Source organism: Simochromis diagramma, unplaced genomic scaffold, assembly GCF_900408965.1.
Source record: "Simochromis diagramma unplaced genomic scaffold, fSimDia1.1 OVJJ01000816.1, whole genome shotgun sequence".
NCBI lineage: Eukaryota > Metazoa > Chordata > Actinopteri > Cichliformes > Cichlidae > Simochromis > Simochromis diagramma.
The window spans coordinates 14,865,715-14,890,687 of NW_024386908.1; the positions used below are offsets into that span (position 1 = coordinate 14,865,715).

General features: G+C 39.6%; 2 protein-coding genes across 6 annotated transcripts; one reads left to right on the top strand and one right to left on the bottom strand.

The window, feature by feature from the left end:
* Positions 1-1,694: 1,694 nt before the first annotated feature.
* Positions 1,695-4,723, top strand: LOC120735882 (transcription termination factor 2, mitochondrial-like). Of its 3 annotated transcripts, none has more exons than XM_040035646.1 (2): positions 1,695-1,821; positions 2,982-4,723. In XM_040035646.1, exon 2 carries the CDS (start codon positions 3,002-3,004, stop codon positions 4,139-4,141), a length of 1,140 nt encoding a protein of 379 aa, XP_039891580.1. In that variant the 5' UTR covers positions 1,695-1,821; positions 2,982-3,001; the 3' UTR covers positions 4,142-4,723. The 3 variants fall into 3 exon arrangements, with proteins under 3 accessions (XP_039891580.1, XP_039891581.1, XP_039891582.1); XM_040035647.1 differs by lacking the exon at positions 1,695-1,821 and adding an exon at positions 1,873-2,085; XM_040035648.1 differs by lacking the exon at positions 1,695-1,821 and adding an exon at positions 2,125-2,374.
* A 1,201-nt stretch (positions 4,724-5,924) lies between these two features.
* Positions 5,925-24,753, bottom strand: LOC120735881 (cryptochrome-1-like). 3 transcript variants are annotated; one of them, XM_040035644.1, is made up of 14 exons: positions 23,830-24,753; positions 16,806-16,914; positions 16,569-16,711; positions 16,280-16,464; positions 15,086-15,174; positions 14,815-14,955; positions 12,294-12,605; positions 10,989-11,140; positions 10,443-10,645; positions 9,569-9,682; positions 9,343-9,441; positions 7,873-7,947; positions 7,569-7,673; positions 5,925-6,684 (listed from the first exon to the last, which is right to left on the bottom strand). In XM_040035644.1, exons 1-13 carry the CDS (start codon positions 23,985-23,987, stop codon positions 7,573-7,575), a joined length of 1,881 nt encoding a protein of 626 aa, XP_039891578.1. In that variant the 5' UTR covers positions 23,988-24,753; the 3' UTR covers positions 5,925-6,684; positions 7,569-7,572. The 3 variants fall into 3 exon arrangements, with proteins under 3 accessions (XP_039891578.1, XP_039891576.1, XP_039891579.1); XM_040035642.1 differs by having other exon boundaries at positions 7,873-7,953; positions 23,830-24,752; XM_040035645.1 differs by lacking the exon at positions 7,873-7,947 and having other exon boundaries at positions 23,830-24,752.
* Positions 24,754-24,973: the final 220 nt, after the last annotated feature.

Sequence of the window (24,973 nt, forward strand, 5' to 3'; positions counted from 1 at the left end):
ATCTACTAGAACCGCATCAGGTACAATGGCAGAGTGAGGCCGTGCCTGCGAGAGTGTGCGTGCTCTTTTGTGGGTGTATTCATGTGCTTCTGTCTTTGTGAGGACAGAAGCTGGGCACTTTTGCAAAGGGCGGGCACCTCCGGAAACAGAGAGTGAAAATAATTTTGCAAAGGACATGTTTGTCTAATTCATTAGTGCAGCATTACTGGATCACCTGTTTGAAGTGATATAATATGATATACAACTATCACTGAAACAGCAAACTTTGTAAATAAACAAACAACACTTCTCATTCTCTAAAGGTTTGGCCGCAGCTGTAGATTACACTATCGGTGCTTGTTCACTCTTGACAATAATTACATTTCTAAATTGTCTTTGTGCATTTACAGGTAAACAATATCTAATATTTTATCTAAATGATTGCTTTGTCTTTGAAAAGGTGAAGAGCCTGAGGCTGGTGACAGTCCAGTTCTAATCTAAGGACAGCCTTCTTCGCCTGGCTGTGACGTAATCGGCCTTCAAATGCAGCCTCCGAAGGATGCAGCTGACGCTTTGGGACACAGCTACTATGTCGATCTGAGACAGCGAGACCAAGACAGCGAGACCAAGACAAGACCAAGACCACGTAAAAGTGGTCTCGAGACCAAGACCGGTCTTGAAACATCCAACTCTACATTTTTGAAGCTTAAATATGACTCTGACTGTCCACCTGCTGTTTTAGAACTAAAGAACCCTCTTGGATGAGAAGTAAAACGTCTTCAAGAACCTAAGTCATGTTGCCTTCTTTTCAAAACACTGAATACCCACATGGGCATGAAGCAGGTAAACGCTTTGGGTGCCTTGAAAAGCGCTATATAAATCCAATCCATTATTATTATTATTATTATTATTATTATTATTATTATTATTATTAAACCTTTACCTGTCTACCCTGGATTCACAGTGACCTCTTGTGGTTAAAATAATGCAGTACAGTTAAATGAGCCTCTTGTAAGATTCACAGACCTCTGTTGAGGTAATACTATATGGAACCAGATTAACAGATTCAGAAATTATAACAAAACGGAAAAACATATATATTCTTGGTATAAATGTGCAGATCACCCTAACAAAATGATTACAGACTTATGGCTGACTTTTTTGTTTTTTGCCAGCTTAATAGTTAGGTTATAAGGATATACAGCTCCACTTTATCTAAGCGTGTGTATAACAAAGGTACACACACCTATCATGGCAGTGAATGTACAGCCTGGGTCTGCAGATTCCCATTTAATGTATACACACACACACACACACACACACACACACACACACACACACACACACACACACACACACGTGTATATATATATATAGATAGATAGATAGATAGATAGATAGATAGATAGATAGATAGATAGATATAAAAAAAATCGAGTCACTGTTACATTTTTGACTTCGTAACTCACATTTTTGATAAAATAACTAATAAATAACTTTAACTATTTTTTATTTATTAGATAAAAAATATGAAATGTTTTGATAGTTACACAATTTTTTTTAATCTCCAAACAAGCTTCCGTAGTTTTCTGTTTTAGTTTCTGTAAAAAAAAATTTCAGCTTATCTTTTTTGTTTTATCCTGTATTGTGAGTTTGAAATACGACTAGTCAGAAGAAGGAAAAACAGCTGTAGTACATTTCCACTCTTGCTATAGGCTGCAGGCAGTCACGTGTCTCCCATGCGCCAAGCCCTGTGACTCCGCCCAACGGCTGCTGTGATGTTATGAAAGCAGAGCAGTGGGTGTGACGAGCGGGGTACTGCAGCTACAGACTCACAAACGGGTAAATTAACTCGTCTTTTTTTTCGCTTTTATGTAAAAAGCCGCTTCAACGGGCTCTGTAGCATCTGTATTCAGATCTGCCGGCGCTTTGTGTCCGTGTGCAGTCGTGGCAGGCTGTGATCCGTCTGCAGTCCATGCTGTTTAATACATAACACAACACGCAGCATCACGTGTGCGCGGCAGCAGTCGGGACAACACCGTGCCCTGTTGGGTTTATGCAACTTTATGCAATGGTTTCAGTGTCGTGCAGCATAAATACACAAAGGTGGATTTATATGTTTTAAATTAAATGTTGTTTGTTTGGGATTTTTAATGTGTTTTAGCGCTTAACCGTATTTCAGTGGCTTTTAAGTAATTATTTTCATATAAAATCAGTTCTGTCCCCATAAGGTCACAAGGTGAGACACGTGGTGAAGTTATGAGTTGTTTGAGTGGGTTTTTTATTTGTTTTGTTTTTGTTTTTGGCGTTTTCTGAATATTAAAAATAACAAAAAGTGTCCAGGTTGAGCCTCATAACTATAAATATTTGCTGGTCTTCATAGTCATCATTAATGGTAAGGTGCATATTTTGTATGGCGATATTGTTGCGATACAGGGATACACAGGACAAACAACTGCTGAATGTGTCTGTCTGTTTCTGTCATTGTGGACAGCAACAGATTTTTGACCATGTCTTAGTTTCGGTGTCCAGAAACAGACTGCATGTTATTGCCAACTTGACTACATTCAAGTGCAGACTGATATCACACTGATGACAGACCAGTATCAGACTGATTGGATATAGTTTAACTTTTGTTATCTGCAGTTGATTAAATGTGATAAAGCCGACAACTCAGCATATCACAAAATGTTACTATAATATCATTTTGTGCAGTGTCTGGTGATTCTCAATGTAATATTTGTGATGAAAAAGTCAGCATAGGCTCAAGAAAGTTGTTGCTGTTATTTTTCAGTATTTTCAGAGCAAGTGAGTTAACTGAATGAGGAAAATCACCTGATTGCCAGCTGGCAGCTGACAGTATGAATCTTGTGACGGGCAGTCACAAGTGGTACATGACACAAACGCTGTAAATCCTCTGTAATGCATCATGGAGCACATCTTTCATCTCGGTGTGTAAATATTTTTAATTTTTTGTGCTTTTTCTCATTTGTTCTGCACAGATCCACTACACTCTTTAGCAATGCTTCGCATCACCTCTGCCACCCTGTACACCTGCTCACAGAGGGTGAGGCTGCTCCTACCTCCTTCAGCCTCCACCTCCACTGATACCTCTCCCAGCAAAAGAGTGGAAAACCAGCGCACAGTGGACTCCCTTTATGAGCTTTCAGTGGACATTCGAAAGGTCCGCAAGTTCAGAGGCTGGGTTCTGTCTGAGTGCTCTGCGTATGTCTCTGAGACCGCTGACCTGCTGAGAGACATGGGTGCAGACACAACGGCTATCGCCCACATCCTGGAAACTCACCCTGAGGCTATCCTGTGTCGCCCAGAGGACGTCGCCACGCAGCGAGACCTCTGGTTGTCTGTCTGTCCCAGCAAACGTCAGTTGATGAACATCATTGAAAAGTTCCCAGCCTCCTTTTTTACACTTACTCACCACGGTAACCAGCAGGCCAACATCCTGTACCTCCAGAACCTTCGCCTTAGCAAGAGGATCATCAGCAAGCTGATGGCCAGTGCCCCGCAGAGCTTCAGTCAGCCTGTGGAGCGCAACCAGGAGGTCATCCACACGCTGAGGGAGATCTACCTCGACCTGGGTGGAGAGGAGAGGAACCTACGTGTCTGGCTGCAGAAGCTTCTCAGCCAGAACCCTTACATTCTGCTGCGACCAGCTGAGGCTTGGAGGGACAGTCTGGGCTTCCTGAGGGAGAAGGGGTTCACCACGGAGGAGCTCCTCAGCCTGGTCTCCAGCCTCAGAGCCTCCATCGCAGAGCTGAAGCCTGAGGACATGCAACGGGCGATGGACTACATCGAAGCGGCTCTCTGCTGCTCTAAAGACGAACTTAAGCAAGTAGTGATCCGCTGCCCTGCCGTCTTGTACTACTCCTTGCCCACCTTATTGGGGCGGTTTCAGGGGCTGATGGATGCGGGAGTGACGATGGATCAGGTGAAGGAATCTCCAAATGTACTCGAGCTCACCACGCAGATCGTGCTGTATCGTATCCAGAAACTAGCCTCCTACGGATACGACATTCGCTCCGGCAGCCTGGCCGTTATTGTGGGAACAAAGAAGGACTTTGAGGCGAGTTATGGCAAGCTGCAGCTCAGGCAGCAGAGGCCGCTCTTCAACCCTGTGGCTCCTCTGAAATCTGCTGAGGATTGAGTGTCGGTGCGCACCTTGTTATGAAATGTGGTTTACTGCTTCAGCTTTGTGCAAGGAAAATAAGAAAAGCCAGGCAAATTAAAATCCCACAAAAGGCTGAAGACTGTTCAGGAAATATGACACTATCTGTAAAAGTTTCCAGTTTGGGAAGTGCCTGTTGTGTGTGTGAAACAGCTGCTTTTCTTCTCTGAGAGAAGACTTAAACTGCAGCATAGAGTCTGTACGGTTTTTAATCCTCAGCTGTAAAAGGCTGATGCAAGTTTGTGAATGTAATAACTCAAGAACGAGGCCAAGTAGGAGCTTCAAATCGATACCATAGGTGTATCTATAAAGTCTATTCAGTGGCCTCAAGGTTAGAGGTCAAATTTTCTGAAAATCTTGTCAATGCAATAACTTGAGAACAAGGCGATGTAGGATTTTGAAATGGATATCACAGGTGTGTCTCCTTTGGAGGATATGTGTGATAGGTGGTGTAGTAGTTAAGTATGGTGACAGATTCTTTGCCTTAACAGAAGACCATTCATTTTTCTCTGGCCAAACAAAACCATTTTATGCATGAGAAAATAAATTATTTAAAAAGTGTTTTTACTATTTTGGTGATTTTTTTTGTTTGTTTGTTTTATTTTTTTGCTCTTTTGAGGGAAGGCCAAGACTTCTTTTTTTCTTTAATTGTTCATTGATAGTGAAGCACAGGCCGTGGCATGCAGGCCTACCAGATACCGCTGGTACCATTTGACAACCAGTGGAAAAAGAAAGGGAGGGTGGGACATGGAAGTGAGGATAAAAGGTTGTATGCTTGTTTGGAAAATCAAGCATTTTCGTTGTGGCTGTAAGGGGAGTGGTCAGGATGTGGTCCACCTTGTGATATTTGGATAAATTACCTCCAAGATTAAAACAGCATTAGATGGACATTGAAGCCAACATCAGATGGTCTTTAACCTGCCAGCTCACTAATACAAAGTCCACAGTGGTTGCACTGATATGCACCAGTGTGAGTGTAGAGAAAGTGGTAGTCCAGTGTATTCACCTCTCCTGCTGTGAGACTACACTTATGCCCTATGCAGTGCCTGGGCCGCGGGTTCAGTAGGTCAGACTTTTACTGGCTACCAAATAAAGCCACATATAAATCTAATACTGTACCTGTAGTGAGAACATTGACAAAGTACACTCACTGGCCACTTTATTGGGTACACCAAACAAACAAACAAAACCCCCCAAAAACCCAACAGCAGCCAACATGTCTTACCATACTCTTTATCAATTATGGATCCCCAACCTCCTCTTATAACAACTATGCACTGTGCTGAGTCTGCATAATAAATGGTTTGAAAAACTTTAATATAATAATGTAAAACAGCTCTATTACCGGGTTGCTTTGTGTACAGGTCTATGAAGTGGCAGGGGGATTTTTCCAGTGTCTGTACTGAATAATGCTACTTTAATTGCTCTACGTGGTCGAGACTGAAATGTTGTGCCTGTTTGTCATCTTCTGCTTCGCTGCAAATAGTTATTTAACTTGTTTAATGACTGAGCCTCAGGTTTGATAACTAAAGGCATCACACTAAAGCCGGTGGAATATATTAAGATCTCTAAAATTATTCTTAGACACTACAATAGGTCATCCAGCCAATTGCGTTGCTTTTGAAGGTACCATTGTAATGTGTATCAACTTGAATGAAAACCTACAAATCTAGAAAGGGCTGATTACATTTGGAAACTGCAAATTTTTCTCAAAGATTGAACTCTGACTTTTGAGTTACAAAGAAAAGACTGAAACTATTTGTATATTTGAAACTGTTTTAATTAAACAAGCACATTGAGAAGGAACAAGAAGCAAGTGAAGCATTTCTCTCCAGTGGTACATTTATTAGGGAGTATATGGGTGGTGGGGTGGCACACCAGGAATATGCAGGCTCTGTAGTCCTCTCACCTTTTCTCAATAAACGCAGACGAGGGCAATAACATGATGGTTTGTGTCATATAGAAGTTTGAAGGAATAAAACGAGTCCACTAGTACTGAAACACAGAAAGGATTTTTGCTGATATTTACACTCGATGGGCTCAATGTGGAAAAACTTTAAAAACTCGGGTGCATTAGCAGACATTTCTGACCATTTATGTTTTAATGGAAGGTCTAAAAATGCATTTCTTTTTATTGAAAATTTTCCCAAAAGAACGATCAATCCACAATGAATTCTCATATCAAAAATATATCAACGGGTCTATGGCTACACAAAGAGAGAAAACACACATACAATATCCAAATATGTACACGTTGTATGTGAGCTGCTTTTAGCAAATTCATTATATACACAAAGACTTTAGTCTCGGCATTATTAACCCAAACAGGAGCACAGTGTAACATCACTGGCTGGCCCACACTGTAATAATATTCAGTCCGATTAAGTTGAGAAACATGTTTTGTGACAGGTGGGGATGCCCGTCCTGAAGGTGTGTTCGTGCATTGTAGTGCTGTAAGAAACATTTGAGTCTATTTTAGCGTCCGTTTAGTTTTGGCTGTGTTCTCGATATGATTGAAACACCTGCAACAGAAGAAAGAACAATAAGTGGCATGTTCAGACATTTCTGAAAATACATTTAACTCCTTCAGTGCTGACTTTTCCAGCGCACTGAAAAACATTCCAACATTACATCTTAAGGAAAACAAAACATTGAGAATCTGACCTACAACTTTTCCTGTCACATGACCTGAGGTGAGTGAGGGTAATCTGCTGAAATTAGGTGCTTTGAGACCATACAAATATTTACTGCATTACAGGAACTCTGAGTGAAGTAGGTGTACTGTTACTGGTCCAGATGTGTGTCTGCTGTTTGATCGACGAATGAACGGAACACTGGGAATCCGGCATTTAAAGAACATAAACTCTGATAAAAAAAAAAATCAGCCATGTCAACAAACACTCAACTATCTTCCTCTCATCTGAACTCACAATCACAATGGTAGCAGCTGTTTCAGTTAAATCCACAGCAAAGCAAAACAGATAAAATAAAGAGGCTGAAACATGACTACAAGGAAATGAAAGCAACATGAGGTGGTGCTGCATTTAAACCTCTGGCTGGCAATTACATCACTTCAGAGTTCCTCTTAACAGTGGTTAGTAAACTGCTATTAATTATGGACTTAAAATTTGTGTATCTCATTGTGTGGATATTGTGGATTATAAAGGCAGGAACGGCTGATAAAAACACTGAAAAGGTTTGGCTCATGCCTGCCTTGTTCAGATGGTTTCTACTGGCAGAAGCAGTGAAAACAAGGACTGACACTCAGTACGTTTCGCCGTATTATTAAAAACAAGGAATAAAATTCCTATTTCTGACCCACCTCTCTGAATGCTGCTCACTAAAGTACATCTTGTATGTGTTTTATATAATAATAATAATAATAATGTGTGAGACTGCAACTGACCTCTTTAGTGGATGCTCTGTCTCTGGACTTTGGAACTTTTGCTATTCCCAGAGTCCTCACTGTGTCGTTTGCCACTGGTCTGAGTGGTGGGGTGGTGTTCAGGCCCTAAAAAAAACATAAGAGCACATTTCAATAAACCATGAAACTATAAATTTCGACTAAATACAAAAACATGGCTTAAAATGAAAAAACACTCTTTTAGGGGTGGCGTGCAGTGATGGTCAAACAGAGGACTGGGACTCAAGTTTTTCAACCAGTTAAGAAAGATTAATATCAGTGAATCAGTGAAATGTTTCACTCGCACCTTTTTGAATTACAGGACCAGGATTCTGCTGCGTGCCTTGAGTGTAACACATCATACTGGTACTGGCAGCGTAACCTGGAACTTCAATTAAGATTCAAGGATTAGCAGCGAAACACTGAAGAAGATGCATGAAAGGATGCAGTTAATGCATGAAGCACATAAAGTACGCAAAACTCGTTCCACTTGGGGACCGGTTTCATATTGTCCAATCAACTGGAATCCTTTTTTTTTTTTATAAAAAAAAGCTGCTTTCAGGTGCTCCCTTATTTACTTTATTTACCAGAGGTCACCACGGTGGGTACTTGTGTCTCCTCCTGAGATCAAACCACTACACTATAAAACCATTGTGCAAACACCTGCTATATGTTCAAATATCCATCCATTGTCTTCCACTAATAGACTGACTCTATCCCAGCAACTCACATTCAAACCTAAGGGCAATTTACAATCACCAGTTAACCTAACAACACTCACTGCATGTCCGTGGGAGATAGCCAGAGTACCTGGGAGAACCCACGCACACACGGGGAGAATGCACTGACTCCACAGGAAAGAGCTTCCTGCTTCGAGGCAACAGTGCTAACCGCTGCGCCACCGTGCAAACACTGAAATATCATTCTACACAACATGTGCATCACATATCAATGGATGTGGTTTTCTGAACTAAACCACTGAACTAAATCTGAACAGCCTAAAATGTTCTTCAAAAGACATCCCTTACGTTTAATTAGTCTGTAAAAACAGGCCCCCTGAGCAGTTTGCTGTTATCAAAGATCTAAAAGATCTAAATGACATGCAGCGATCAAGGCTACAATCATGTTAAATTTGTTTAAAGAAATGTAAACATGTTTCTTTGTTTTTGTTTTTATTTTTATTAAAAAATATGTTAAAATGCTGTGATCAGAAAACCATCCACTCCATGTAGACCTGACAACAAATCAACACAAACAAATGTACTTCCACGTGTTATGAAGGTGTAGGGGCAGTGATAAGCATCGCCACCTCATAACAACAAAGTTTGGAGTTTAAATCAGCTGGTTGTGTCAGGAGGAAGTCCTTTTACTTTTCTACTAAATTTAGACTTAAAGGGACCACTGCTCTCTTCTTAATGGTGTGTGAAATTTAGCACAGTCATGTTCAATGGCTTTTCACTGGGTTTCTCTGGGTAGCAAAGAGCCAAAGCTTCCCAGCTAATCAGCACGCCTGTTATTGAAGGAAAATATCCTGCAGGGTGAGCAGATTATTTTTCTTAGAATGACAGATGGGTGATGGTCAGCTGCAACTAAAACTAACTGTCCTGTTGTTTAGACTCATAAAAATGTAGAGTCTACAATTAAAAAAAAAAAACCTGGAAACTGAGATAATCAGTGATACAGTCCAGTTATAGCACCAGTAAAAACAGCACACACAGGAAAACGATAAGCATCAAGTGGATAATCGAGTGAAGGTGCACGGGTAGTTAGTCCCCACCCTGTTGGTGCATGCCGACGCTGGTTTGCGGATCCCCCTGCACGTACATCATGACACCACTTTGCCAGTCTCCCTGGGAGTGAACTGGCATCTGATAGGCTGAGAAATAAATAAAAGAACAAACAGGTCTTCTTCAAAGAGTTCACTGCCAGAGGCTACACAGGAAGTCATGAAACATCCACAAGTTTGAAATGTCAGAGGAGGAGTGGGTCTCTGTGCCACTTACTAGATGGAGCTGCAGCATCACGTGAAGTCTCAGAGAATCGCATCGAATCTGAGGATGCCTCAGCGTTTCCATTTCCATTGCCATTAGAGCCAGATGGAACTGTAGCCAAAAGACCTGAAGACACAGAGAGTTACAGAGTTAGTCCAAAACATACACAAATAATAATATTAAAAACACCAAATTAAAACACTGAAAATGTATATGGTTTAAATACCTCATTTGTAGATATTTATGCTGACTTTGAGTTTTTTTCATTACTACTTTTGAGACATTTTAAAATCACTGACTACAGTCCAAAATAAGGCATTTATTTATTTATTTTTAAGTGAATCAGGTATTTTCATTTCCAGCTTTATAATTTTAATCTTAGGTCTAGGAGAGCAGCTTTGTATGATTAACAATGTCTAATAGTTCTTATTGAGCTTTGGTGCTGCCCATGCAAATTAAAAGCTTTGAACAGAAGTGGGTGGGACTTATGAAAGATATCCACTCTCAGTGACACCATAGAGATGTCAAGATGTGGCATTACTGGGATTATTTACACATCCCAGCCTCGTTGAGCTTTTAATATGAGCATCCATCACTGTAGAAGTGTATACATGATAGAAAGCAAGGAAAAGCCTAATACCTCCACTTCAGAGATATTTGTGGGGTTCAGTCTGTTATTGGAAAGCTGATGGAGCAGAGTGTGTGACATGGACCAAAGGATTGCAAATGACACCAAAGTAGCAGTTTCAGTTGTGTTGAAAAATATTAAAAACAAGGGAAGACTTGTTCTGAAAAAAATCTAACTGCAAATCACTGCTTGTGATCCATCAGTTGATCTTTCTTCATTTTAATTTTAATTGTAATAATGCTGTATCTGCATCCTTACCGAGGCCTCTGTAACAGGAGAGCTGCTGGTAGATCTGTTTCATTCGCTCGATGTTGAGACGGCTGGCCTCTGCATGGTGCACCATAGGCTTTGGATAATGTACTCCAATAATACATTTGGCTGCCTTCTGCACAACCTCTGGAGCGTTCCAGGGATCATAAATATACTTGGCTGGAAATCCCCTCAGAATGGGCAGGTAGCGGCTGAGTGGAGAGATGAAAAGGTTTAGTGGGCATGTGGGTGGGATAATTAATTTCCAGGAAAAGCGTCAACTGCTATGGTGGAATTAACCACCCAAATGTTAGATGGAAATCTCTCAAACACAGACTCCTCTGATACCTTATTTTTGAGTAGGCACACATTTTATTGCTTGGTTGTGTCTGTTTACTAAGTGAGATAATGTGTGTCACAAGAATTTTCACTAAAATGTTTTTTTATGGATTTAATTTTACATGATCAAAGCCTTAGATTTACTGCTGCATTGTAAATTTTTACTGCTCTTGCAAAAATTTTCAAGTACAGATGTTTTGACAGATGCAACCCTACCGTATGTAATCTCCGTTGGGGTCTGTGCGGCGGCCGAAACCCACAGGGCAGTAGCAGTGAAAGAACTGCTGGAAGAAAGAGCTGCAGGAGAGCCACATCCAGCTGCCTGCATTCACACTCCAGTCTGCATCCAGCAGCAGCTCCTCAAACACCTGAACACACAATCAAAAACATCTCAGATCGACTGGGAAGCAATATTTGGTCCTGCTGAGACGGTTAACAACAAATGAGTCAAGTGTTTGAGTATGACAAAAAAATGACTGTGGGTAAATTTCTGATTAAATATATACAGTTCCCTGATGTCAATTAGCTGCTCCGACAGAGAGGATTTCATGCCGTATTTGGACTGCAGCTGGAGACGATAATCTGTCTCCTGCTCTGTTTTCTGGTTGCTGTGCTGCTAGAGCAGAGCAGAGACTAACGGGCTGCAGTTCATTACAGTTCCATTACAGTTAATGCTGAGGATTAGTGACTTACTAAAGAAGCAGCTGATTATGCTGATCAGCTATTTATTGCCACAAAGTGCTTAGAATATTTAATATTTACTGGGAATAATAATAATGGCAATTAATTTAAAAATGCCACTGTGTCTTGAAAGGAGCGGCACACCCACATGTGAATAATTGGGCACATACACAAACCCCTTCCCCACCACACACAGAATATAAATCCAAGGGAAACACTGATCTACACCTCTGCCCTCATTATGTAAATAAAATAAAATACTATTAAATAGGTGCCAGTATTTTTTACTAACACAACAATATTGGCACTTATGGTATAAATTTCTAGTTGATATCTTTTTGTGTACACAAATTTTTAGAAAACTTGACCTCTGACCTTGACCTACAGGTCTAGGGCACCAATATTCAAACTCATCTGAGATATTCAGTAGATGGTATCACTTTCAAAAATACCCCCATAGGGTAGGGTTCAGTCTTGTATTTGCAACCAGAAGAAGAATACAAGTCTCAGACGTTTGTGCATAATTTTAGATTATTAGACGAGGAAGCTATAGCCTCCTTGTACATACAGTCTGTTTTCAGCTCCTCAGTGAAGAACCATTTGGGGTTTTCAGGGCTTTCGTTTGTTAAATGTTCATGAAGAAAAAAAAACGTATAAATGTATTAAGTTGTCCATTACTCACTATAAACAGTAGCTTCTAAAAGCAAAAAACTAATTTTGGATGCAAGCAAGTAAACTTATATTCTATTTTTAAACTCCCCAAGTGGTGTTTGGTATGAATTAAATAGAAACCAGATACTAGCATTACTCCCATCAGAACAATAGTAGGACACTGTCTACCTTCATTCCCTCCTCCCAGCTAATCCACAGGTCTCCTCTTGTCAGGAAACAGGCCACAGCATGCCTAGCCAGGTGGTGGATCCAGCCTTCCTGCCTCAGCTGGGTCATGATGGCATCAATCCAGGGGAAGCCGGTGCGGCCTTCTGCCCACTTGGCCAGCGCTTCGGGGTTGCGGTCCCAGGGTATCTGAACGCAGATGGGGTTACTCTCCATCTTGTCGAAGCAGGGGTTGTTGGTGGCCGCTGTGTAAAAGAACTCACGCCAAAGCAGCTGACCGTAGAGCGAGAGAGGAGGGGAGCTGTTCTTCTTCACCTTGTCAAGTAGGAGAAAGACACGTTACTGTCTGAGGCAGTCAGAGATTTGACTACACCAGCTGTATATTACGCAGGAGGGTTTTTTTTTTTTTTTTTTTAAAGGAAAATTATTATTATTATAATAGAATAGAATAGAATAGAATAGAATTCAACTTTATTGTCATTGCACATGCACAGGTACAGGGCAACGAAATGCAGTAAGCAGTACTAGTAGTACTACTACTACTACTATAAGTAGTAGTAGTAGTAGTAGTAGGTAATGTGATAAAAGATAAAGACTAAACCACTATATTACTTTAGCTCATTTACATATAAGCACTTGAGTCCAAACATACAACGAAAAAATTCAAGAGGGAGGCAGTACTGGTTAATTCACCTCATTACAGAATAAACTGTGAATCATTACATGGCAAAATAAACAGCCAGAGCATTAAATCACCCCTGCAAATATATCTGATGTCACAGTACTGGGTGTACCTTCCATGACTCACTCCTTGTGTTGGGTTTTTTCCATTACTCATATCTGTTATGGGCCCCATTTTGTAGACAATTGGTGTGTGTGTGGGTGTCTGGCCTTGCCACTCGGTCATCTCCTGTTCTGCCATCAGACTGTACCCCCAAAACTTTCCACCAATGATGCTCTCAGCCTGGTGATACGCATACCAAACTCACCAGCATGCCTAAAAAGATTCCAGCTCAGTGCAGCACCACTTAACTTACTCAACAATCAGCCAAATCGCAGCCTGCTACTACCAGCCACGGCCTTCAGTCAGCCCCGCTGCAACCATATAGTAAATCCCTGTCTCTTGCACTCAGATCTGAGTCAGTGTTTTCGATTCCTCCCTGTGAGGTAAAGTGTCTAAAAATGAAACATGTAAAAAGGGACAAAAATCCTTCATCTTTTTTCTTATATTTAATCAAAAATAAATAAATAAATACAGTAATAGTTTACACTTAAATATTACACCAAGAATAGGGACTTGGAGTAGCGCTATTGTTTCCAGGGCAGTCCCAGGACTCACTGGAGAGATTATATCTCTCAGCTAGCCAAGTACAACTCTGTGCCCCCCCCAATGAGCTGGAGGAGGTGGGCACGGTGAGGGAAGTCTGATTGCTCTGCTTAAGACTGCTGTCCCTGTCACCCAAACCCTGATAAGCTGCAGACAATGGATTGATTGACAGATGGATAATCCACCACAGTATCAAAAATCTGCGCTTGACTCTGATATGCATACTGGTTTTAATTACTACATTCACCAAGATGTATGATGACCTGGTTAATTTTCTTTTTCAACAGCTGTTTTATGAGAAAATTATTTCAATATATTAATCATTTTATCAGTAAAAAAAGTTCCTATTAATACAAGGAGAAGATATCCTGGAAACCTTCTCCCCCTGAGCGTGAAAGGTAAATTACCTTAATTACAGCGTCTTCTGTTCACACTTCAGTTCAAACAATGTTTTACTCTCCTAACAAGGCTGTGAGATTAATCGCATTTTCATTTTCATTTTAATTCAGGCCATCCATTATCAGAAAGATCAAACAAGATGGTTAAGATATTATGGCTATCGATTGTTTTTCTTGTGTTACAAATCCTTATCACCTTTTCCATAAAGCACAGCAGTGTGCTTTAATCCACCCTAAAAGTTAAAAGTTGCTAACAGTTTAGCTGAGCTGGGCCAAGAATATGTAAATAGAGCGCTTTGTCAACAGGATTGATGGCAAATAATTTTCACAATGGGACACATGAGAAAATGGGACTTTTGTGGGAGGGGCTGCACTAATAAGCGTATAAAGAGATCAAATTAATATTGAGCAGAACCAAGTGCAGTTTGTTGGTGTAACCCTCCACTACAATTGTAGTTTCTCATGTGGCCCCTTGGGAAAATGAAATGGCGACCCCTGATCTAGAGGAAATAAAAGACATTCATGGTTGATTGCATCTGCTCTATCTGAAGGTTTCTCACCCAGTCTGCTTTTAATCCTGCAACATGATGTAAATTCTGACCAGGACGACCATTGTCATATGACAACTGTAATTCTGGTTGTCAAGAGGATGACTTTGTTCACAGTTTTGAATCTGATTTACACATCAGGTTGGGTTCTTGTGGAACATATCCTTCATATCCTTATTTAAAGACTTCAAAGATAATTAGAAACCCAATTTTTTAAGTGTAATTAATTAAGTATATTCCTACACACTTACCTTCCTGTAGAGGTCAGTAAGCTTAAAGTAGAAGAGACGGCAGGAGAGGCAGCCGAAGCGCAGGTAGGGGCTGAGGCCTGTGGGGCTGGCAAGCAGTGAGTTGGCGTTCATTCTGGGACGTTCAAAGTTTGCCACCCATGCCTGATAGCAACAATCACATGAAAACCTGAGACTTGTATCACAGTGAAACTCATTTTAAATGACAGAGCAGTGGGATTGTACTAAAATAAAAAAATGATTTAACAAAAATTCTCTGCTCGATTTGCCTGACCTTCCTCTCCAAGTGCCTCTCAAGTCGTGTGAGAGCTTCAGTCTCTCCTCCTGGCCACACAGCTGAGGACAGGCCTTCAGTATCAAAACCTGCAGGGGTCAAATTAAAACTCACATATTATCATTTTTCATATATTTTTAATTCCCTGAAAAGAATATGTGCAGTTTATACCATTTTAGTAATCTTCATTATGACCAGAAGAGGGCAAACCAACACAACAAGAGGGATAACTGCATGTGTAGGTAGATTTATTTAAAGAGGGCTATTTATTCCTGTCCTTGATCATTTTTTGTTTTCTTTTTTTTATAATTCTGTTTATTAAATTTTTATAGATAAATGAACAAAAAAATACAAAAGAAACAACAAAAAAAGCAAGAGTAATCAGTAATGCAACAGGACAGTGTCCTGTGTTTTTTTTATGAAGAAATACAACAAGTAATATATGAATCCATATATGAAGGCCAAAAATAGGGCATGTCCATGTCCATGTTATGTGTTTAAATGCAGATTATGCTCAAGCCCCAGAAGTTTCACTAGTTTTCTTTATAACTGCTGAGAAAATATATTTTTGTGTTTTTAAGACATTTTTAAACATGAACTGCTAAGGAAGATATTACCCCTAACTAATTTTAGACATAAAAACAGAATGAAAAAGTTATTCACTACTACTAGAAATAAGTTTAAAAAGCTACAGAAAACCCAGGGAAATCTAATAACTCACTGCTAATGTTGATTTGAGCAGATAACATCTGCTCAGTCATATTTTCTTACTACAGTTAGATTAATATCTGACAACTCTTTCCTCAAATCAGCAGCTATGTGTAAAGTCTGACACAGGACTCCTATTCTACCCTTGGCATCATAATCTGTATATAAAAGATGGACATGTTACTATATGAATTATTAATTAGTGAGGTCTGGTATAAAGCCTCCAACTTGGAATTGTCCCTAATGCATGCGTCCATCTTGGTGGTGAGTAAGAGTGAATCTGATCCAATTTAAGACACACCTGCAATTACGTCCATCATTTACATGCAGTTTATGTTTGCTGCACAGACTGTATGTAAATACAGTAACAGCCGCTGGGTCTAACAATCTCTGGTGGAAACTCAGCTTTAGACAGCTACTAGTAGTGCTGCTTTTTTCCACAAATGAAAATTACAATTACATTTCATTACATAATTTAGACCTTACCGAGTTCCTCCAGGGAGGGGACCCCAAACTTCTCATCATGATCTTCAGACAGAGGGGTAGTGCATTTCCCCATTATCTCAGCAGTGATGGACTCCGCAGGCACCTCCACAGGGTCCATACGACTGATGAGAGTCTGGAACCGCTTGTAGGTGAGGGGAGACTGACCCCCATTTAACTCTATGATCCTGCAGATGCAAAGATCAGAAACAGATTCATAAAAAAAACTTGCTCAGGACAAAGAACAATATGACAGCACTGTTTGTTGTGGTAAGGTGTGATAATAACTTACTTGTCCAGTTCATAGAGTGTGTGGGAGATGCGAACTGTCACCTCAACTCCAGCCTCAGAGGCCAGCTTCTTAATAGCTGCATCTCGCTCTTTCCCAAAGGGCTCAGAGTCGTACTCATATGACAGACGAGTAATTTTCCACTCCTGGAAAAAAGGAGTAAATCGTAGAATGTTTAGGATTCACACAAAATGTTTGAAGCACTGTCGGTTGTGCAGCTTAAATCAGATTCAAGTTCACCTTGAAAAGTCTGGGAAAGACATCAGTGGGTTGGCCTCGGATCACAAACAGACGAGAGTTGAGCTTACGGAGGCTGGAGTCCAAGTCCTCAAGACTCTGCAATAAGAACCTGCAGATGACAAGGAAATCTGTGTCAATGTTCATAAAGATGCTACAATATCAGTCACTGCATGATGAAGGAGTTTGATTAGGGAGTACAACTATTGATTTTAGCTTATACAGGCAAAAGGTAAAATGCCCTTAAAAGAGTAGAAGTTTCCATTCTGAATCCAGCTGAATTAAATGAGACCACTCCTTCAAAATCTTTTTTTCTAAATTACCATTTCACTAAGACATACCAAACATCTTATATACTGAAGATTTGAAGTCAATGACCAAATTACATGAAATTATCTATTTTTATTGCACTTTACTGAAGATATATCCTATGTAATAAAAGACCTTTAAGCTCTACTCAACTTTAATCTGATTTGCACACTAAGGAAAAGACTTATCTTTTCTTATCTGCCTACATATAAAAAAATGTGTAAATCAACTGAAGTTGATGTGTGATGTATTTGCTTGTTGCATGTACATATCCTGTTATGTAAACTCTAAAAATATCCCTTCAACACCAAAAATACATAAATATATGCTATAACTGACATTTTTCATCTGACTTTTAAACTAGATTTTTTTTATATCAGTTATTCAGTTTTAAATGCATTTATTCAATCATTTATTGAGCTATTCCTTAATTAAATTATGTTTGGACCTTTGTCTCTCAGAAGGAATAAAACTAATAAATAGTTATAATGGGGAAATTACATATTTGTAGAAATAGATTAATGCCAATATATATCTAGAATCCTATTATTTCAGAATATTATTTATATCAATTTAATGGCATATCAGTTTTTTTTTTCTATTAAGGCATTTCTTTACTAATTTTTGATTTTGGCAGTTTTTGGTCCCCCACATAATTTCACCTCCACTTTGCATGAACAAAGTTTGACAAGACTTATTCCACTATTGTCATAGCAGATTATTATTACGTTCTTGTTTTTCCAAGTTCAAATTTACTGTCCTTGCTCTACATAGCCCACGTTGATAAAATGTAAAATGTTATTTCTTTAAGTAACAAAAACAAGACATGTAAGATTAGCAAATGTACACCAGTGTGGGACAAACTGTGGGGTAAAACAGGACTGTTTAGCTAAAGCACAATATCTCTTCATATCAAGTGTCCCTTCACCTCCTTAATTAAAAAAAAAAAAAAAGCCAAGGCTGAACACACACTCAAGGCTGAATCATGCAGACGGTGCATGAGTTGACCAACCCTCATCCATGAGTTTAATCATCTCTGTATGCGACGTCAGCCATCATTTAAATACAATGTGCTGACCTAACTGGTGGAAGTATGGACCAGCATTAACATTTTATTGGTTTAACAACAGTGCAATAACTGAACTATAGTATAATTTGCTTCTGTTTTTATATGTTCTCCAAAATAAAAAATACCAACTGTAAGCATCAGAACACACACCCACAGGTACACACACATGTAAACACAAAGCGGCAGTAATGTGGTGCTTCCCGTTCTGTTGCTATAGGTAACAAAATTTGTAGGTGGATGCTTCCTGTATCATTCCGGTCTAATTATGTCTTTTACTGATAAGACAGCCAGGTAAGGGCTTCTAGTGAACTTTATGTAGTTTTCATTGTTATTAAAGCTTAAATACTTTGCAAATATTATTCAGCCAGGCACCTGACCTAATCTATTGTCATGTAAAGAACACAAGGGGTGTGGGTTTTAAGGTTTTATGGTAAATAAGGAAGACATTTTAACTGCATAACCGCAACATAGGATCAAAGCTGAAAAATATGTAAACAAATGTCCCCAAACTAACAGTAAACAGAAATACAGGTATTAACTTACAGGGAACTCTGGGTATCTCCGCTAAGACTACTGGATAGGCGGCCAGAAATAAATGGATGGATGGTATTTATTAATTGTTAAATCTATTCATTTATCTGTGTATTACGGTTCTTCTGAAATTCCAAAATTTGTTTTCCCAAACGTATTTTTTTTATTCTTTATGTATTATATATGACATGGGGGGTCAACTTTGTGGGTACTCGCTGAAACAGGAAAGTAAGCCTAGAGCCAGGAGATCGGCAATTTCATGTATTCATGGGAACATTAACTTTTTTCTTTTTTTTTAGATTAAGGCCTCTGTACACCGCACTCCTCGTAGCACCAAGCAAATGATTCACTCTGGCAAGGTCAGAAACTCTGCCGAGACAAATCGTGGATAATGTCATTATATGTTGATAACAATTTGACACAGGAAATACATCGCTTTCGCAAGTTTTTATTCAAGCTTTAACAGTGCTTTGAGAAATGATAATATCATATCAGTGTGACACAAAGCAACTGAAACTTCATTAATGATAAGAGTGAATTGTTGTTTAAGACTAGCTACAATAGTGGTGTCTTTGTTGAGTGTGAGCTGCAGTACAGCTAACAGACTTCCTACATCTTGAACCAGATTATTCCTGCCAGTCCAAGGTCATTTCCTATGCCAGCTGCTTTGCTCTCCTGACCTGTGAAGACAGTTTGATTCTGCAAAGCTAGACTCAGACTACTCAGAGTCCTTAAGCTATGTTCATTTATGGTATTCAAACAGAGACAGAGCTGTGCTGGATTCGGTGTTAAAAGAAATCCATTCATGCCTGTTTTTCATTATTTTCACTCCTACATCTGTCCTATTTTTCAAACAACTCCACAAGAATTTCAACCAAATGAACCTTCATAATCATGGGCCACCCAGCATGAGAATTTCAACTAGCTTAAACAGATCTGAAAATGGATATCAGATGGATGCAGCTTTGTTGGGATTAGTGTTCAAAGCAGTGTGCCACACCAGAGTTGGGTCTTTTGCAGAAGCAGGCGTGCAGAAGTAGGTCAAAAGGAAGAGAGAAATGGATAGGTTTTTTTTCTTCCTAACACACTGACCTACTTATGCCATGCCTGTCGCTGGTGGAAAGGAGGGAAAGTTATAATGATTATGTCATCTGGCATTGGCCTACCTTAATCACTGAGGATCACCGCCTACATCTCAAGAAAAGGGAGTGCTCGCTCTTTAGCAGGCAATTCAAATGATAAAAAAAAATGTGCAGAAACAGGTGCCAGTTATAGCAGCTGCAGGCTACAGGGAGATTTTTACAGCGTCCTCATATTTTGGACCTTTGCTTGGTTTAACTTTGAGTAAAGTTTACTGAGATATAAAAACCAGAAGCACAGCAGTACAGTGACACGATTGAAACAAAGCAGCATATGCCATCTTTGAATTCAGCAAATTCAGTCAAATAAGTTATTAGCTTTTTGGAAACATGGGTCAACAAATCTGAACTAGGCATTTCCTTTATGCTTTATTTGTACTGGGAGAATAATTAATATATTTCACCCAAGCTCTATTTTCACCAGGTGAGTTTTTGGACTACAAATAAGAGATTCTGGTCTTACACCATGTTACATGTCTGATTTGTGCATAAAAAAATTTAATAAAAGGAATGAATCAGGGCATGCTGAGTGAACTGCGTGGGCTCTGCGTCAGCCCAGGCTGCTCTTACATAACTGCAGAAGCATAACAACATGGATGCTCATAACTGGCCCGACTTTTATGCTCCCCTTCTCTTCAAGAGACGGCATGGGACTGCAACGCAAACCAAAGCTCACGACGGGAACAGAAACATAAAACACAAAGGGAGACCCCTACTGTACTTTAAACCTCAGGGGTACTTTCATTCATCCAGCACCTGCCTGTAGACCATAAAAACTGCCAAGTGAGATGCTGCATTTTCTATACAGAAGCAGGAAGCTGAGTTCTACTGAACATATAAGTAAAAAGGATGCCAACTGTTTGTTTTTACTAAGGAATTTTCCAGAAAACTGTCAGCCAATGGGTATCAGACCATTAAAGTCAATGGTCCACGCACTTATCTCCAACACATGACCCTGTAAAGCTTTATATACTTCTTTGTGTCACTAGACACAAGCAGCCTGCTACTATCTTGGTTGTGAAACAATCGGAGACACATGCTGACAGTCTGGAGGTCATGAAATGTCAGTTACATAAAATTCTTCATCATAAAATCTTTAGAAATGTGGGACTATAGGGTCAAAATTAGACACTATATAGTCTTATGTCATTTTAAGAAAAGCCAAGAAATATGCAAAAATAAAGCAGCCATCTAAAGTGCATTTTTAGCATCTAAAGTTTAGTCCGAACAGTTCAGACTAAAAACAGCAAACCTCAAGAGAATATGAAGATGCTTAAGATCCTTTCCCACATGTGGAACACAGCAGGAAATAGTGTGCTAAGATGCATTCACACAACTGATAATATTCAGTGTGGTTTAGGCAATAGAGCTGCCTGGACAGAAGATACAGAAGGGAGGATACATGACCCCCACTTGCTAGAAGTAAATGCGCCAGATTATTGAGAGTATCTTGGGAGCTTGCAGATCCACGTTTATGATATTTGAGGTGAGTGTCAAGATGTGAAACAGGCAGTAATGTGAGAGAACAGAAGCTATAATATACAAAGAACTTCACTGTAGTGAAGTGTTAAAAGCAGTGAAAACTCTGTGAGGCAGCCATTTTTTGTTTCACATTTGTGAAGTGAGAAAACAATGTTTTAAACTTTGATGTTTTTTATTTTCTCACTTCTTCCTCTTTGTGGTGAACTCTGCTGTCACTGCCTTCCTGTTCACAACAGCTTCTCAACCAGCAGACATTTAACCTACAAACAACTTCATCACATAGGAGGTATACACACAAATGCATCTCCAGAGTCTTTGCATAGGCTGAATTCCCTCTCTCTTCACACCCAATGCTTAATTCTCACACCATCATAATCTGGCATCACACTGACCCTGTATTAGGGAGCTGGTTGGGTAAATATCGAATAAACCAACTAGGTCAAATACTTGCGTCCTACCAAAGTTCATAGATGCAGTGCACGTGTGGAAACGGCTCAAAGCAATTTAGCATTTACAGCTCTGTCTGAGATCCGTACATTCATGTGTCTAATCTTTACATAGGAAATATTTACTGATCCGAATGTAATTCACAATGCTACAACCATGTAACACGAACCACAGTTAGTATATGTGGTTTGTGCTGAAATGAGTCAAAGAAACTGAATATGAAAGTGTTTGAGATCTGCTGATGTGCAATAAACCACTTTATAAACAACAGTTTAACATTATATCATCAGCTGAAAGTCATTTAAGAATAATTAGAGTTTACCAGGGAGGTGAAAATACTGTTTACCCATCTGAGATCTTAGTCACCTTTTGAAGGACAACGTAATGTTATAATTTATGTGTGTAGTCAGTATTCATTATGCCTGATCTAACTGATATAATTGACGTTTCTCCTGGTTTTGATGTTTTGTTTCAAAGTGATAACTTAGTGAAGATTATAGTTTAGTGAACAATACATCAGAGGAAGTAAGTGAGTGCAAATATATGTTAGTGACCTTATATACAGTTTATGTCATAATTTGCTGTACTTTGCTATACTTCGTATATGTAGGTCAAAATTCAGGTGACAGTGCAGCAGCTCCATGGCCTCTTTTTGTTTGGTTCATTTAGAAAACACCCAGGCTTTCTTTGTTTGCAAAAACAAACAAAACTTGGCAATCAACATCTCAAACAATATAACAGCTTTGACCTCAAATGCAAGATAAAACCAGTTGGGCAATGCTTTGCCATGCTATTCCTTACATACTTTGTGATTTTGGCAGAAAGTCTTGTTCCTCTTACTTTAAGTAATCGGGGTTTTTACAGTTCTCCCAAAAAGATTTTGATTGTATTTTTCTGGGTTCATAATTCCATCAATTTTGACAAGATCTCCAACACCACTGTCTGAAACACAGCCTAGCTCACATGAGAATCTCAAACATGTTTTCCATATGGATGTATACACTTACTGTTGTACCTCTCTCCTGACCTCTGTACATTTCAATGATGGTGTGAAAAAATTTCAAATTTGGATTTATCACTCCATCAGACCTGTTGCCACTACTTTTTAATTCAATTCTTGTGTAATTTGGTAAACCTCAGCCTTTTGTCCCTGCTTCCTCTCCTTATTAAGAGTGGCTTTTTGACAGCCAAATGACTGAGGTCATTTCTGATAAGACATCAGTTAAGAGTAGATGGATCAAATGTGTCATGTCTTTGCTGGATTTTTTTCATGTTCCTTAAGAACGTGACTTTCAGATACTGTTTATCTACTATTTTTTTTTTAGGCCTGAAACAACTTCTTTTGTCCTGAGCTTGTCCTATTTCCTCAAATTTTTTAAGGACACAATGCACACCATGTCAAGATACCACACATTTTCAGTTAATACCTCTTCGGGGATCACCTTGTTGGCACAAGAATAGTTTTTTATGCCTGTCAAACTGTTATCTTACTATATTTTAGGCATTTGTTAAATATTCAAATAAAGAAATGAGAGCAAATTATGTGTTTTTGTGACAGCCTGCTGGTAACAAAATGACAAACAATACAATTTAAAACTGGTTTGTTGCCATGTTGTATGTGATTTGTAGACAACATTTGTTCATCCCTTTAGTTAGGGACCTGGTCAGGTACAAAGACTGGACTCAATATAGGTGAAAAAGCAACCAAAGTCTCAAGAAAAATGTTGAAAGATCTTCAGCAAGCATGGAGAACATTTCACAAGACCACTTAAAAATATTACAAATAATCTAGCTCCTTGGAAGCTAAATATAAGACTTTTGCAAAGTACTGCATATCCTGTTGCTATGTTATTACAGCCATTAGGAAACACAACAGCCAGAAAGAGACATGAAACCGTCACAAAGATACACAAAACAACAATATATGCTATATGTTATGTAAATGGATACAAATGTGCCGTTTGCAACCGTTTTTATCTTGTGCTGTTGTTAATGCATCCTGTTGTGCTACATGTGTGGTAGCGCGTGGTTAAATTCACGCTTCCCTCACCTCCACCTGTTGATGCCAACGTTGGAAGAGCCCGCAAACCAGGGGTCGAGGATGTAGACGCAGCGGACCGTATCCGCTCCCAGCAGAGATTCCTTGAGCGACGGGTTGTCGTGGAGCCGCAAGCCCTTCCTGAACCAGTGGATCGTATTAATGACCATTACTCAACTGGACGAGTCCTTTTCTTCCTTTTTGAAAGAGGTCAACAGTCTTTTGGTGCTCACTCGACTTTTATCCCAACTACTCACTCACAGTTTCTTTTAAGAAGAAAAAATACCACCTTGAATAAAAATTTGTTTGAAAAAGAAATCCTTTTGGGGTTCAATAACGCAGTCCAACTTTTATAATTATCCTTGCTCTAACAGAGCTTTTTCCATAGTGTCGAAAAATGTAGAAACCGCTGGCTGCTGAACCATTTGGGCTCGAGGCAACGCGCGCGCTCCGGCAATATGACAACTAACGCGGCGGGCTTTAGGACCCGGTGTGCTGCGGAGAAGTAGAGCGGCTCGTTGTATAACTTGTTTTTCTGAATGATGAAAAAATTAACGTATAAATATATGCTAACACTCCTGGGCAGGCCTGCTTTCTACAGATATTAATTAAGTCAAACGCAATAACAGAGTACTTAACTTGCCTGTAATCTAAGCCCACAAGACACCGTGGCAAGACCGGCTGTTCCGTGCCGCGAATACCAGGGAAGCTGGTTATGTAAAATACAATTTCTAACAGAAATATTGTAAAATTCGTCGTCCTACTGTTAGCTAGACATATACTTAGCTGTTATAACCGCTTCTCGATTCCGTATAACCCGTCTGCCTCACTGTTGAGCTGATATTTTGAGCTGCGACCTCAAAAGATTTTCCTTTACAACGTCCACGAATAGCTACTCAACCTCTTCACCGCACCTACAGCCGAGACTCCGCCCACTGCCAACGTGCGCAGTTCCGAGCCTTCTGATAGGTCCGAATCGCTTTGTGCGTTTCGCGGCGTGGTCACGTTTTTCCAGCGTGCTTTCTGCATGCCAGCATGCACAGATAACTTACCCGCTTGGTGTTACTGGTGAATTATGACCTCTTATGGCGGACTGAACGGACATAGCACGTCAGCGGGTCAATTAACCAAGTTTGGCTAATAATCTTAAGAGTAA

What these genes read in the sequence shown, in the direction of transcription:
- LOC120735882 (XM_040035646.1), top strand. Translation starts at nt 3,002, where the DNA reads ATGCTTCGCATCACCTCTGCCACCCTGTACACCTGCTCACAGAGGGTG.
- LOC120735881 (XM_040035642.1), bottom strand. Translation starts at nt 23,987, where the DNA reads ATGGTCATTAATACGATCCACTGGTTCAGGAAGGGCTTGCGGCTCCAC. An exon ending in TTACTGACCTCTACAGGAAG is followed by an intron (nt 12,606 to 14,814) that starts GTAAGTGTGTAG and finishes CTACTTGACAAG; the next exon opens with GTGAAGAAGAACAGCTCCCC. An exon ending in GCTGGGAGGAGGGAATGAAG is followed by an intron (nt 11,141 to 12,293) that starts GTAGACAGTGTC and finishes TTGTGTGTTCAG; the next exon opens with GTGTTTGAGGAGCTGCTGCT.